The sequence below is a fragment of the Mugil cephalus genome, chromosome 3, assembly GCF_022458985.1.
Source record: "Mugil cephalus isolate CIBA_MC_2020 chromosome 3, CIBA_Mcephalus_1.1, whole genome shotgun sequence".
Lineage (NCBI taxonomy): Eukaryota > Metazoa > Chordata > Actinopteri > Mugiliformes > Mugilidae > Mugil > Mugil cephalus.
This window is the reverse complement of record NC_061772.1, coordinates 6,739,066-6,752,849: the sequence shown is the minus strand read 5'-3', so window position 1 is coordinate 6,752,849 and position 13,784 is coordinate 6,739,066. Positions and strand designations below refer to the sequence as shown.

Genomic DNA, 13,784 nt, shown 5'->3' with positions numbered 1-13,784 from the left:
CACTGTTGATCTTGTAGTGTTTTTATTGTTTTACTGTTTTTATTGATTCTATTGTTTTGTTTTTAATCGTTTGTTTTTAGTCTTATGTTCTTATTCCACCGATGTACCGCACTTTGTTTTGGCTGTGTGCTCTTTAAATAAAGTTGAGATGAGTTGAGTTTCAGTCTCAGTTTCCATGTTTCTGGATTATTACAGCAAAGAGCTGCTGTATGTTGTAACTGCTTGATAACACAGTCGAGTGAACATCCGAAGAAAGGGACCTTATTAAGTCAAACGGTTCCTCTTTCCTCATCATTGGTGCATTTTTATGTCTAGTGGTGCATCCAAAGTGTTTGTGCCTTCTCTCTTTATCTATTTTGGCCTTTAGGGACATAAAACTCTCAAAGTGTTATCAGTAACTCTTACAGTTAGGCTGCGCCACTATCCCTTTGTTCTATGCTTCAGGTTAAAACGGTTTTCTGTTGAAATGATCTGATGCAAGTCTTTGAAAAGACATGATGTAACAACTTGTAAAGAGGCAGTCGTTACAACTAGTATTTCATTACAGGCTGTTTGTGGCTGTAGGTGGCCTACTATAGAGGATGCTTGTTGGCAGCCCTTGTCTCTAATTGTCTTGTAGTTGCAGTACAAATATGGTACATACTATACAGACATACATTACACAAATAACTATGAAAACAGTGTTTTGGTTCCAGTGTTACTTTCTTACTGTTTGCTCTTTGGGGTGTTCTTTAAAAGTCACAACCTTACCACTCTAGGTAACACTGCAGAGCGTAATACACATATGAAAGATGACCTTAGTAGTTCAGCATGAGACCTTCTGATAATTATACCAACAGTGATGCTACCTTTGAAACCTATAGGTTCCAAAAACTATAGTGTCAGTCATTCATCTGTTTACTGGCTTTATCCTTTCAAGGGTCAGGGGGATGGAGCTCATCCCAGCTGGTGGTAGGCAAGATGCAGGGAACGCAGGAAGTAGGTTGTCTATCCATCACAGGGTTAAAACAGAGAGACAGGTAACAGTTCACACTCATACCTGCAGCCACGTAACTTACATGAAAGCCTTTGGATAAGGGAGAACATGCAAACTCAATACAGAGAGTCCTCACCCAGCCAGCATGTCCTAACCTAGAACATTCTTGCTCTAAGACGCCAGTGTCAATGTTGTCCCAGAAAAGCTTAATGTAGCTACACCTTTTGATACTACCATGTTACCATAAATACACCGATCAGCCACAACATTAAATCCACTGACAGGAGAAGTAAATAACATTGACCACCTTGAGACAATTCAGTGTTCTGTTGGGAAACTTTTGGACCTGACATTCATGTAGATGTTGTTTAGACACGTGTATAGACACGCACCTAAACCAAAGGACCCCACTAACTACATTTTCCAGACACCACAGGATGCCCACAGAAGGTCCATGTCCATTAGTCATAACTGTTTTGTAGGCACAAGGGAGACCTACACTATATTAGTAATGTGGTCTTAATGTTATGCCTGATCGGTGTATATATATATTGACATTATTTTTTACTAATTATTTACTATTACATTATTATTTACTAATACCAAAAATAAAACATAACTCCATTCTACAAGAATACCCATGACATTTCAAGACATGACAAACTTCTGTGCATATACTGTGTAAACGTGTCCTAGACCCAAAGACCTGTCAAAAAATATTTCACAACATTGTCAGCAATGCAAACTCTGTTATTTGATACAACCATCTCACTGAACCCTAGTGCTGATTCTTCTGGACAGATACCAGTATAATTGTGTTATTTGAAAACGCATTGAAAAACTTGTGTGTGTGTGTATATGTATCACTGTCATGCATGCACTGGAATTAGCTGTTCTTTTGGCTTTGTTTTGGCTTGTTATCTGTGTGTGTATAAGATGTGCGCCCTGGGGTGAGTGTCACACCAAGTGCTACTTGTCACTGCAAGGCCATTGGCTGTGACAAGCCTCGTGTTGGTGTCAGGAAATAGTCACATCCTTTATATCTGAAAGCTCAGCACAGGCCTGCACTCTGTTTCAATACATGTCCGTAGCTTGTCAGAGGAATTGAGAGGGAACATCCTCGCTCAGTATTTCTCATCCTCCTCCCTGTGTTACTGGTCTTCTTCTGAACTGTAGGCTAGAATCCCGTATGTCCAAGTCAGCGGCCAATCAGAGATCTCCCAGCATGGTCACACAGTCCTCCAAGGCTGTGACCTCAGCAGCAGTGGACGTCACCTCAGGGTCAAAGGTGAGCATCCGTCTTTCTCTCCTCTGGGGATCTGGTTGTTTAGGGTGATTTACTTGTGTGTGTCTTTTGTTTTACTTCAGACCATGAAAAATGTTAAGATGTGCTTGCAGGTTGTAAAGGCTGATCAAATATTTATTTAGCGAGTTGCGCTGGCTATCCCTGGTCATGTTGATGAATTGGTTTAATTAGCTCCAATGTACTGTACACTGGCAATAGATAGTTTATAAATTTTTCAAGCACGATAAAACTCACTTTACATTCTCCAGCTTGGTCAGTCTTTCTGGTGTCTCCACAGCATCATAGACATGTTTTGTCACAGAAAATGCAATACACCGCAGACACACTAGAGTAATAGAGTGATAAGTGAGGCTAAACCTGAGCACCACAGTTTATCGTAGCTTAAAGTAGCTTTGACACATTTCACCTTACATTCACCAAACAAGGTGATTGATAGTTTGTGACACTAAAGACTTATTCCTCCAATGGATAGTAATGCTTTACTAACATATGTTAAAAAATAAATGAATTAGTGTGTTTTAATTGTTTTTGTCCATCTTTTCTACATGTTGGTGTTTTTTCTTTCCTCCAACTAAAAACATTATTGTGCCTCATGATATTCTGTGTAGAGCTAGCTACCCAAGTTTGTTGACCCCAACATTTATGTCTTCTTTAAAAGCAGCTGGTCGGTCTGACACGCGTTTCCACAGAAAGGCACCTGAAAAAAAGGACTGACCTTGCCTAAAAATAAGCCTGATTATAAATGGATGCATGCGTCCACAGGAATAGTCAGTTGGTATTTCCTCTTCTCGTTATGAGTGCTAAGAGAAGGAAGTTCCAGGAAAGAAGCCAGTTTTACTGCTGGTCTCTTCTCTTTCCAGTAACTAAATATAATTTCTATTTGTTTGTTTTATGCAACAACACTGTCAATTACTGTAGGTCATTTCTGTTTTAGTAAAGTAAATAGTTTCACAGTTCTTTATTAAAGCCATCTCACATTTAACTGTTTTAGCTGAGTTTTCCTTTGCTTCCTTCAGGGCTTCAGAGGTACAGGGAAAGTACACAGTTTTGGCAAGAGGGATCATGCTATTAAAAGAAATCTAAACATCCCAGTGGTGGTTAGAGGCTGGCTCTACAAGCAGGTGAGTCTGAAACTCAGACCAGTCACATATGTTAAAGGTCCTGCTCAAATCTGTCACACTGTCTAGTATCAATCAAAGTATTCATATAATCACAGACAACACAATTCTGAGGAATTCAGTGCTGCTAGAGTTTCGTCACGGCTCCTCTTCTCTGCTGTTGGTCTATGTATTACTGTTGAATCTGATGTCGTACAGAACAAACTAACATTTTGAAATTCACAAAACACCTGAAAAACATGAACCGAGGACATATAAGACAAAAAACAATTAATTGTTGTACTGAAATGCACAGATCCTTCTCCACCTCACTTGTCCTGGGTCACTGCTAACGAGCACTCTCTTCCCAAACTACACTTCTTAATTAAAAAGTGACTTCAAACGTGTTCCTGCGTGGTCTCTAAAGACACTGTGTATTGCTTTTCCTCCTTCACCTCCAGGACAGCTCTGGCATGCGACTGTGGAAACGGAAGTGGTTTGTTTTGTCAGACTACTGCTTGTTTTACTACAAAGGTGAGCCCATGAAAAGTGTACACGGTCAAGGTTTAGGAAACCAAAATTAAAATCGGCAACATTCTTCATCTCCTCTGCTGTCATTTTGGTTAATAATGCCTGTAATTAGATGAGTGATGTCCTTTTCCTTGCCTCTCTTCAACTTCTCCTTTCTCATTAAGTTTTTTTATTATGGGATGTAATGTCTGCTTGTGTTGCTATAGCATCTACCTCCTCTCCTCCCTTTAATTGTGCTGAATAATAGATAAGCCACATGCCGCGTCGTACCACATGCTGCCTTGTGGCCTCATAGAGACAAGAGTCGCCCATGAATTATGCCTCGCTAATTTCCCTGCTGTTCATAAATCTGCCGTCACACGTAAACATCGTAAAAGACCTTGGTAGGAATTAGATGTTGTTTTGAATGCCTGTAACAATATTGAGTGCGTGTGTTCTTGGTTCACAGACAGTCGAGAGGAGACGGTGCTCGGTAGCATCCCTCTGCCCAGCTATGTCATTGCACCAGTTGAGCCCGATGACCACATAAACCGCAAATATGCTTTCAAGGTAACACTGGAGTGCCACTGAGTCACATCTATAAACGCAGTTAACATGCACACGTGAAGCTTGCCCTGAATGTCAGATTATCAGACCTCTATAGATGAGTACCACCCAAATTGTGTCTACAGCACAGTGTCAAAAACAGCTCATAGTTTGTTTACTTTTTGTTATCAGATATTGCCTCATAAATTGTTTTATTGTATGATCTCCGTATACCAATACACACTAGTTGTGAAAAGTGTAAAACATGTAACTTCTGACTCGTTCCTTCCTGACCTTATCAAACACAAGCTCAGCGGTGGGTGCTGCAGTAGATGGCCACAGTGCAGCTATTTATGGATTCTGGCCACACTAACTAAAGGAGATGACCTGATCGAATTAGCATAGCAGGGATGTGCATGGTCTGATTTTATTCACCGGTTACGAATGGAGGTTGACAAATTATTTCAGCTGTGTGTAGCTGGTCTGTCAGTGTGCTGCAGCAGTGCAGTTTTCAGGGCCATGTGCGTAGTGCAGAGCTCTGTTCTTTGGCTGTAGCCTGAGTGGCATTATACTTGCAATTGGCGGCCATCATTTGTTAATTGTATCATTTTAACATTTAAGAATGTGTCAGAACATTTTTCTGCCATTCTGCCTTACAGGTAAGGGATTTTATGTCCCATACACTTAATCAAACTTTTTTTTTTTTTTTTTTTCTGGTGGAAACACAGAGCTTGTTGCAAAGAACGGTCGTGACTGAATGTCTGATGCACCGCTGCAGCTTTAGGGTATTCTGTTGCAATCCTTTCAGCTCTTTGTACTTGGGATTTTTGTTCTTGGATGTGAGGGCATGTGAGTGTGAATATAAATGTGTGTGTCTGTGTGTTACGTGCCTCTTGCTTTTTAAATATCATATTACACACAGTGGAATTTGTATGATAATTGAGCTCCTTGGAATATTAATTATACATTGAGCCTGTTCGCTGTCTCCTCCCCCCACTCGTCCTGTAAGGTTGGGTGAAGTGATCCTGGGCTCTGCTGTACCACCCTGTATTTAAGCGATCCCCCAGCCTCCCCTCAGCTGTCCCTGAGCCATCATGCATTAAAGGGCAGGATATTTCATTATGTGGATCCAAGGTGCTTGGAACATTTAACTTACTGCTAAGGAAGCGTGACAACAGCTTATTAGATAGCGCTGTTCAGCAATGGAATATCAGAGCTACTGACATGTAAAGTGATTTACAAACTACAGCTTCTCCTCACCTTCAAATAATTGATGGCGATTGATTGATTCATTTGATCACATTTTGAATGGAGAAGGTTTAAGAAAACAAGTCAAAACAGTACTTTATACGTAAGCTATATAACACTGGCAATGTGGCCACTGTTACTCATTCTTGCTTCTGTGATGAGTTGCAAAGGACCACAGCTGGAGCCATCTCAGCCTGTCTTTCTTTTTGAGTCAGCACTGATCAGCTGTAACTTCCTGTTGTTTTCTGTTCTCTCTTATTTTTGCTCATCTCACTGTGTTTCTCTCATTCCCTGTTGGTCAATTGCCTCCCATTGTGACCCGGTGTGTTTGCGTGGGCGGAGTGAGTACTGTTCTCTGCGGGCGGCCGTCCTGAATCACACAGGCTTCCTGTCTTGCATGAATAGGTATTTGATTTCACTTCAGCTTCATCAGTGGAGCACCATCCCCGCCTCGTTTTGTTTCATATCTTGTCACTCGCTCCTGAATGCACATTTCTCAATGTGCGGGACAAGTTTTTCCACACAGGCATGACGACAGCAAGTCACCTGTGGACAATGCCAGAGCACGAATTAAAGGATTTTGGAAGAAAATAAAAATGTTTTTTTTGTTTCACATGCACGGTCTGTTTGGAGACTGGTGTACTGTATTTTGATGTTTTTTGGCATACTGCGTGAACTAATTTGACACAGGAAACTGAAAATTCAACTCCTTGTATAATCCTTCAATCCTTAGAGCGAAAGGGTACAAGGCTAAATATTCAAAGTCAGTTAGCTCTTTAATCTTTCATATCTAATTCAATATAGTGGACCACAGACTGTGTAACAAAAATACTATTTAAATAAATATTAATTAAGTTTACCAATATGTACTTTTAGAAATATGGTCTGTTGGTAGAGAATGACACCAGGTGGTCACTCTCAACACAGTAATGGCTCAGTGGCTCTGGTATTTGTCCCGACATGCTGCTTATCACTTATCACATCTTCATCATGGAAGTCCCCGCCATTTATCTCCACATTCTTCTCTGATTTCATAGCATTTCATCGGCATGTACGTTGTCTTCCTCAGTTTGTCCTCTGCTGTACATGCATTAACACTATGTTCATTTACAAGACAGTACACAACTTTTCACTTAATTTCCTTTGAATGTCTGTTCTGAAGAAGTTCTTATTGAGTTTTGCGTTGTTTGACTTCTAATGTGTTGAATGTTTAGCGGAACAGTTGCAGTCATTTGACAGCCTTCAGAAGTTATAAACCATTGTGGTTAATGTTAATAATAATAATGTCAACTGAAGAATTTATGAACAAGCCCCAAAAAAGAGTTTAAGGTAGTATTCTGCTTATTCATATGTACATTTCAGTCTCTCCAGAAGTTTTTATGGACGCTGCCTGTGTGAAGACACGCTCATTTTCTTTTTCATGTGGAGTTATGTTGAGGAGGTCATCTGTATGAGGGAACATTCGTAAAGTGAAGTTATATTTGGATGGAAACAATGCTGAACTTTTTACTGTGGTTATTGTTGGAATTCAGAATCAGAGTCATGTGGGGTTTGGTGGATTTTGGAGGACTTGGTGGACACAGCACATAATCAAGCTGTTAAAATAGATTACAGCACTACACAGAAGCTACTAAAAGTAAAGTTTATATGGTTATACGCGTGTGTGCGTGTCCTGACTAAAGTGGTGAAAGAAGCCCGAAATTGCCAACATATTGTTGTTTGCTGCAGTATTTGTTTTGTGCTAAAAGGATTGCAACTGCTTTAAGAAAAAGCAGTGGGAAAATAAATCCTATTTCCTTTTTTTTTGTCAGAAACAATACTCATATTGTTTCTGCTGCAGTTCTTTGTCCCCTTGCTATTATTCATTTTCTTTCAGTAAACTGCTACTGTAAACTTCTCTGAGTTGACAACTGTCCGTGAACTTTCACCTCTCAGAGTCCACGGTAAGTTTTTTTGTCTTTCCTGTCTTTAGTAAGAATCTCTCATATCTGTCCCCTGCCTCTCTCTCTCTCTCTCTCTCTCTCTGTTTTATAGGCGAGCCATACAGGAATGCGCTCCTACATTTACAATAAGAACTCTGTGATTGGCTCACAGGCAGAACACTGCGGGATGCGGACATATTTCTTCAGTGCGGACACACAGGAGGACATGAATGGCTGGATCCGGGCCATGAACCAGGCTGCGCTGATGCAGCAGAGTCACACTATAAAGAGGTTGGTATTACTCCATAGAGTACAATTCACTTGTCCAATTGGTTGAGCTTCTAGTAGTACTGACACTTTCTATAAAACACTGCAGTCTCTGTGAGCTGGATGTTTTCAGATTATGTCATGAAGAGAACCTCTTTTAAGAAGTTCCAATTAATTTGCTGCAGCTTAATGTCTTGAGCTGCAGCGTTGGGCTGCAATGCCCAACAAGCATAGCTTTTATACCATGTGTTTCATATCAGTGTTTTGTTGTAAATCCAGCAATCTGTTCTGGTTGCACTAAGTTATCTGTATTTTTTCATGGGCGTGTGCATGAGTGTGCACTGCATCATTGTTTGTCATACTGCAGATTTGGTTTATACAGCATCCCAACTGCCAGCACAGATTGCAGCAACAATCATATGATAAAATAACCAACAAGTAAAACAAAGTCAAAAAAAAAAAAAAAAGTATGTAAAATTAAATGATTGCTGAAACAGTCTGCAGTACAGTCTGATACTCTGTGAAAACTGCAACTGCATTTACTGTAGGCATTTTAAATTAGCTGAATGGACTGCATAGTTTCAATGGTCTGTGCAACTGTGCCACCTAGAGGCCAATGTGAGATAGTACTCCTGAAATTATTATTTTGGAAAACACTGATTATTTCTATAAGCCATTGATTCCTTCCTTATAATTATGTGACATTTAGTAATAAAATTATAAATTATTTATCACGAGATGTACTTCAATCAGCTAGAATCCACCTTCAACTTTTACCTTTTACTAAAATATCCCCAAGACATTAGCAGCAGACTTTCAGTAAAATAATAGTAACTGGAATTATGATGAATTAATTTCAAAGTGAAATAATGCACTAGAAAGTCCTATCATTTGTACATATTAAGGAGAGTCTCATGCTGCTGCTGGCCGTTTGATGAAGACAAAGTGACTGCCATTGCAGTTCCCAGGGCATTTGCTCTGCCTGAACTCTCCAGGAACAGCTCTACTCTCATTCTATCTTCTCTACTGGAAGATATAAAAAGATATGGTTAGAAATGTAATTTATTACATTGTCTGATTTTTTTTTCTTCTGAATTTTCTGAGAGAAGATCCGTAATGATTCCAACCATATGTGCAATAAATAGGAAAATTACCTTTAGGTTCACTTAAGATTAATTGGAGTATCCACTGCGTTCTCTGTCCACTGCTTTATGCTGTTTGATCCCTTGTTTCAGGAATGGCACTGTGTTTCATCATAATATACAATCAAAAGCAGAATTAAATCATAGTTAAACACCTGTGCAAGAGTGTATAGCAGTGCATGCTCTGTGTAATATAAGGCTGTAGCTATAAAACAGTTTATGTTTTTACAGGTGCTTTTAATTAATCATTCAATCTGACTTTTTCACAGAGAGTTGGATAAGCCGGAGAAAACAGCACAGCAGGCAGTCCCACAGACCAACCATGTCCACATCAGCCAGAACTCATGTCAGTCAGAAAGGACAGACAGAGAGCAACCTCAGGATAATGGCTATAGACAGGCTCATGGAGATGAGGTGAGGTATGGCTTAGAGATCCCGGGGAAGCCCAGCCACTCAGCCCCGCAGGACAGAGTAGAGCGACTGTCCCCAGACTGTGTCAATGGTGCCGCCCACAAGAACGGACAGCAGACTGTAATCCAAGTAGCTCTACCACCGGAACAAAACGGAAATCTCGTCTATCAGAGGGGCTTTGTTTCACGTAAAGACACTGAGAAACATGTGCAGAGGAAGAACACGCTGGCTCAGGTGGAGCAGTGGGTCAAAGTCCAGAAAGGAGACCCACCAAAGAGGTCAGTTTGACTTCACACTGTCTAGTTGAATCACCAGCAGCATGCGAGCCTTGGTTAAATGCCTCCCTCTAGTGGCTATTATGAGGACTTGCACATATATTGAAACTGTTCAATGGTTTTCACCTGATTTGATTTCAATGTGTCTTTGTTTGTCAGTGCCCCATGTGCCGAGTACAACCTTCCTCGCCGGACTCCACCTTTAAAGCCCAAAGCCAGCACTGCAGAAGTCACCTATCAGTCGTTGCCAAAGTCTCCCCGTCTTCCTTCAGACAGCAGCTCTCCTCCAGCAACATGCAACCTGCCCAGTGACTATAAGTATGCCCACGACCGGCTCAGCCACTTCCGGATGTCCACCGACGAGCGAATGGCCACCAAGGAGGGAATGGTGTGGCAGCTGTACGAGTGGCAGCAGCGGCAGCAGTTTCGTCACGGCAGCCCCACCGCTCCTATCTACACGGGCCCTAACTTCACAGACTCTTCATCTTTCAGAGTCACCGTGGAGATGCCGCGCTCCATCTCCGTCCCTCCATCTCCGTGCGAAGTCCCACCATCGGTCCCCTCCTCCTTCAAGCCGCTGTCCCCGCGCAGGCCACACACCCCTTCAGACAGACGCACCGTCAGGCCCCTAGATGAGGTGGTTCCCGGGGACAGCACAAGATCCAGCTCCCCGGGACATATCTGTGCCCATCTTTCTCAGGTAGGTCATGTACTTAGGATGAAGGGGCACTGACATGTTTAGTATTGTAAATAGAATTCTTGTTGCTTTGTCAAATCTCCTATAGATAATTTACCTTAATAATATAAAATAGAAACTAATTGAGTATTAAATGTAGTTTAAACAATTAACCCTAATAACCCTAATTAACCCTTTTAATAATAATAAGCAACTTCAGTAACATCTGACAAACAAAATACAATCAGTTGTCTTTTTACCATAACAACTGGTCATTTTCCAGCTATTACCATAAAAGGCTTTGGATAAAAGTGGGCTGTGACAGTTGCTGTGTTCCTGACATGATCAGTGGATTCATTGGTCAGTTAATCAACATAAAATGAATTGCATATTAGTTTGATATTCAGCCAGTCTAGTTCTACTCATCTACTAAGTTTGTGTTTCCCTGCAACACAGAATAACTTCCAGTGAAAATAATTGTTAGGTGCAGTCATGGCTGCTCTAATTCATCTCTTGAGTGTGTTTTACATTTCAGGAACACACCCTTGTAAGACTGTTTGGAGAGCAGGTCCTCACAAGTTTTACAAAAGCAAATGATTATTTCACTAAAGTCACATTCTCATAGAGTGGAGCCCAGTCACAGTGTTGGATGGAAGTACCACCCTTTGTGAATTTATGTGCTGATAGTCAGTCATTGGGGCATTAAACACTGTAAACAGCAGTAGCCTGTCATTGGTCTGGGACTGACGTAAAGTTTGACAAATCACATGAATCGTGCCATGACAAAGGTCTCATTCTCACGGTAGCTTCGGATAGTGGATCCGAGGTGTCTATTGATGTCAACTTGAAGTGTGTTGTTAGCTCACGAGGACACCATGGGAAGATTCGCCTGAGGAGCATGAGAAGTCTCCGACTCTCCAGCGAGCGCACTTTGATGCTCATGTGAATCATTTGCAGATTCACACAGTCCACACCCAGGCCCACTCCACAGGTGGTGTGAGCGTGTGTGAGCGAAAGCTTGCTACTCCGCCGTTCCCCATAGCACTCAGACAGCACCGCCAACGCCACAGGAGACGGAGCGGGAGGACGTCCTGCTATCCACACCCTGCGCTGTCTCCCCACCACACCCTCCACATGAGAAAAGATCTCCCTCCAAACCATCACCACATTTGCCAACACACACAAGCCTCATAACCAACCCGTTGGCCTTGCACAAGTAAACAGAGTGTCGCAGATGCTCTGTTTCCTCCATCGTTCACCCAAGTGTCAAGACACTAATTACAATCATGAAATATATTGACGCACAATTATGGAAAACCCTTTAGAGGAACATACATTTTTAACAAAGGTTGCCACAGCGACTGTTCAAGAGCAATGTTTATGGGAACTAAATTTAGTCGGCGCTGAACTTAGTTTTGTTTCACCCAGTATCTTCGAGGCGGATGGTGCTCTCTGGCTGGAGTGCGCTTAAGTAACAGCGATCTGTATGCCTCTGGAGAATATCATTAAGGAGTATGTTTTATTAGCAGCTAATCCAATTTGCCAAGGGCTCCTCAGCACCCTATAAACATCTCTACTGTATCTCAAACATCAGCGGCGCTCTCTTTCTTCTGATCTTGCATTTAAATAAAAAACCTATTATACAGCAAAAAAAATGTGGCATGGGAATCTCAGAGGGAATAGCTTACAGTGCTTCTCTTGCTGGTAGCAAACAAATGTTATTTTAAGAAAGCAGGTTTGGTATAATTTATGTGTAGTTAATTAAATCTCTTGTTGTTTGTGTCCTTTTAAGGTTCTGTAGTGGGCCTGATTTTCGCTAATTCTGTGTGTTAAGCAAAAACGTCAATTTTTTTCACCCCCCCAAGCCCTGTAGCATCTGAAACTCGGGGCACACCTTGTTTCGAAGAAGAGCAGGAGTGATGAAAGGGAGACAGGATAGATGGAAAAATAAATCTGCTGTGTCGTCAGATTTGTTTGTAGACTTGGAGGCAATGGGTTTTACTTTGATTTGGTGTGATGGGAGTGATCTCTCACTTTCGCTATTGAATATTACTTAGTGAATTAGACATTCTGTTTGATTGGATTCTATAAGATCTGAAGTAACAAGTCGTATTGCATTTCTCTGCAGACTTCCCAAATAGAGAGAAGGTCCGTGCCAGCCATGGGCTACATCACACACACCGTCAGTGCTCCCAGCTTGCATGGCAAAACGGTACGACCCTTTATTACTCTGAATGCATTACTTGTGTCTTATTATTAAAGGAGCCAGTTATATAGTGCTTACTGCGTTCCATTCGTCTAGAAAAGCCAGTCCGATGGGACTCATCAGTGACAAGATGTAGAATCTAGAGCTAACCGATTCTGAAAGTCCCTCTAAACCTTGTTTGATTTTTACAGTGTATTATTTTTGTTTGACTGTTAAACACCGATTTCCTCCTCCCATGTCAATTTCCACAGCATAGCTCTAGCTTTTACATTTGAAGTTTTTACATTATTAGGACTTTAATAGAGGCAGCGGCGTACTGGCCTCCCTACCGGCTGGCTCTCTCAGCTACTATAGCTCAAGCACAGTCGTTACCACATGGTTATCAATTATTTTCTCTCATCCCTCCTGTGCTTTCACTGGCCTCTGGCCCCTAAACGCGGGCTTGGCTCCAGCCTGAGGAGTTGACTCTGCTCCTCATTCAGCTTCGGAGGCACCAAGCCAAGATGGCTGGTGTGCATAGCCCCAGCAATGCGTTCGCTCACCTGCAGCACCACCAGCACAACGGCCTTCTAGGCCCCAGCATGCAGGTCAGGGACCGTCATACCTCCCTAATGCAGCACACTGCATCCCCTGCCAGTGCATTGTGGTCCCCCCTCTCCCCAGCCAATCCCATACATTACTTCCCTGTCACCCTGACAGACTGTACAGTCTGTCGGTTGTCTTGTTTATTCAACCATTTTCTCTCTTTTTTTTTTAACATGACAATGCTATCAGAGCCTTGTGTGATTCTATTTGTGAAAAGGAATATGCCATATTTACAGCATGCTGCTTGTGCCTGTATTCATACTTAACATTGTCTGATAGATGTGCAACCTTGCCAAACTGCAAATAGAGCATATGCAACATATAATTCTATCTCTGTTTCTGTGTGCTCTGATGAAACGTTATTTCCTTTTTCTTGGTGTTATCATTCTGAAGCAGCCATCGGGCCACAGTCTTGCATATGAGGCTGTGGAGAAAGCACATTGCTGTAAAACTAGCAGACCACAGTGAAGCTGCAGTGGTGCTCAGTAATGACAACTCCACCCAGTTTCTAACATCCAGCCGTTCTCTGTCCATTCCCCATGCTTATGAAGAAACACAAACGCATAAACATGACCACATGTCATGCACAAGACCTGTGTTGCTCAGTTGTGTCTGAG

The 13,784-nt window shown here is 41.7% G+C and overlaps 1 protein-coding gene across 22 annotated transcripts in view; it reads left to right on the top strand.

Annotated features, from left to right (window-relative positions):
- plekha7b (pleckstrin homology domain containing, family A member 7b) overlaps window positions 1-13,784 on the top strand; it is a 65,891-nt gene that overhangs the window by 33,316 nt on the left and 18,791 nt on the right. For 14 of the 22 annotated variants that reach the window (XM_047580932.1, XM_047580941.1, XM_047580946.1 and 11 more), the window contains 9 exons: window positions 2,153-2,264; window positions 3,299-3,403; window positions 3,841-3,913; window positions 4,359-4,459; window positions 7,718-7,896; window positions 9,284-9,703; window positions 9,860-10,400; window positions 12,505-12,588; window positions 13,035-13,169. In XM_047580932.1, coding sequence (XP_047436888.1) covers window positions 2,153-2,264; window positions 3,299-3,403; window positions 3,841-3,913; window positions 4,359-4,459; window positions 7,718-7,896; window positions 9,284-9,703; window positions 9,860-10,400; window positions 12,505-12,588; window positions 13,035-13,169 — 1,750 coding nt within the window. The remainder of the gene's footprint in view (window positions 1-2,152; window positions 2,265-3,298; window positions 3,404-3,840; window positions 3,914-4,358; window positions 4,460-7,717; window positions 7,897-9,283; window positions 9,704-9,859; window positions 10,401-12,504; window positions 12,589-13,034; window positions 13,170-13,784) is intronic. The other 8 variants (XM_047580949.1, XM_047580942.1, XM_047580954.1 and 5 more) reach the window with 3 other exon arrangements.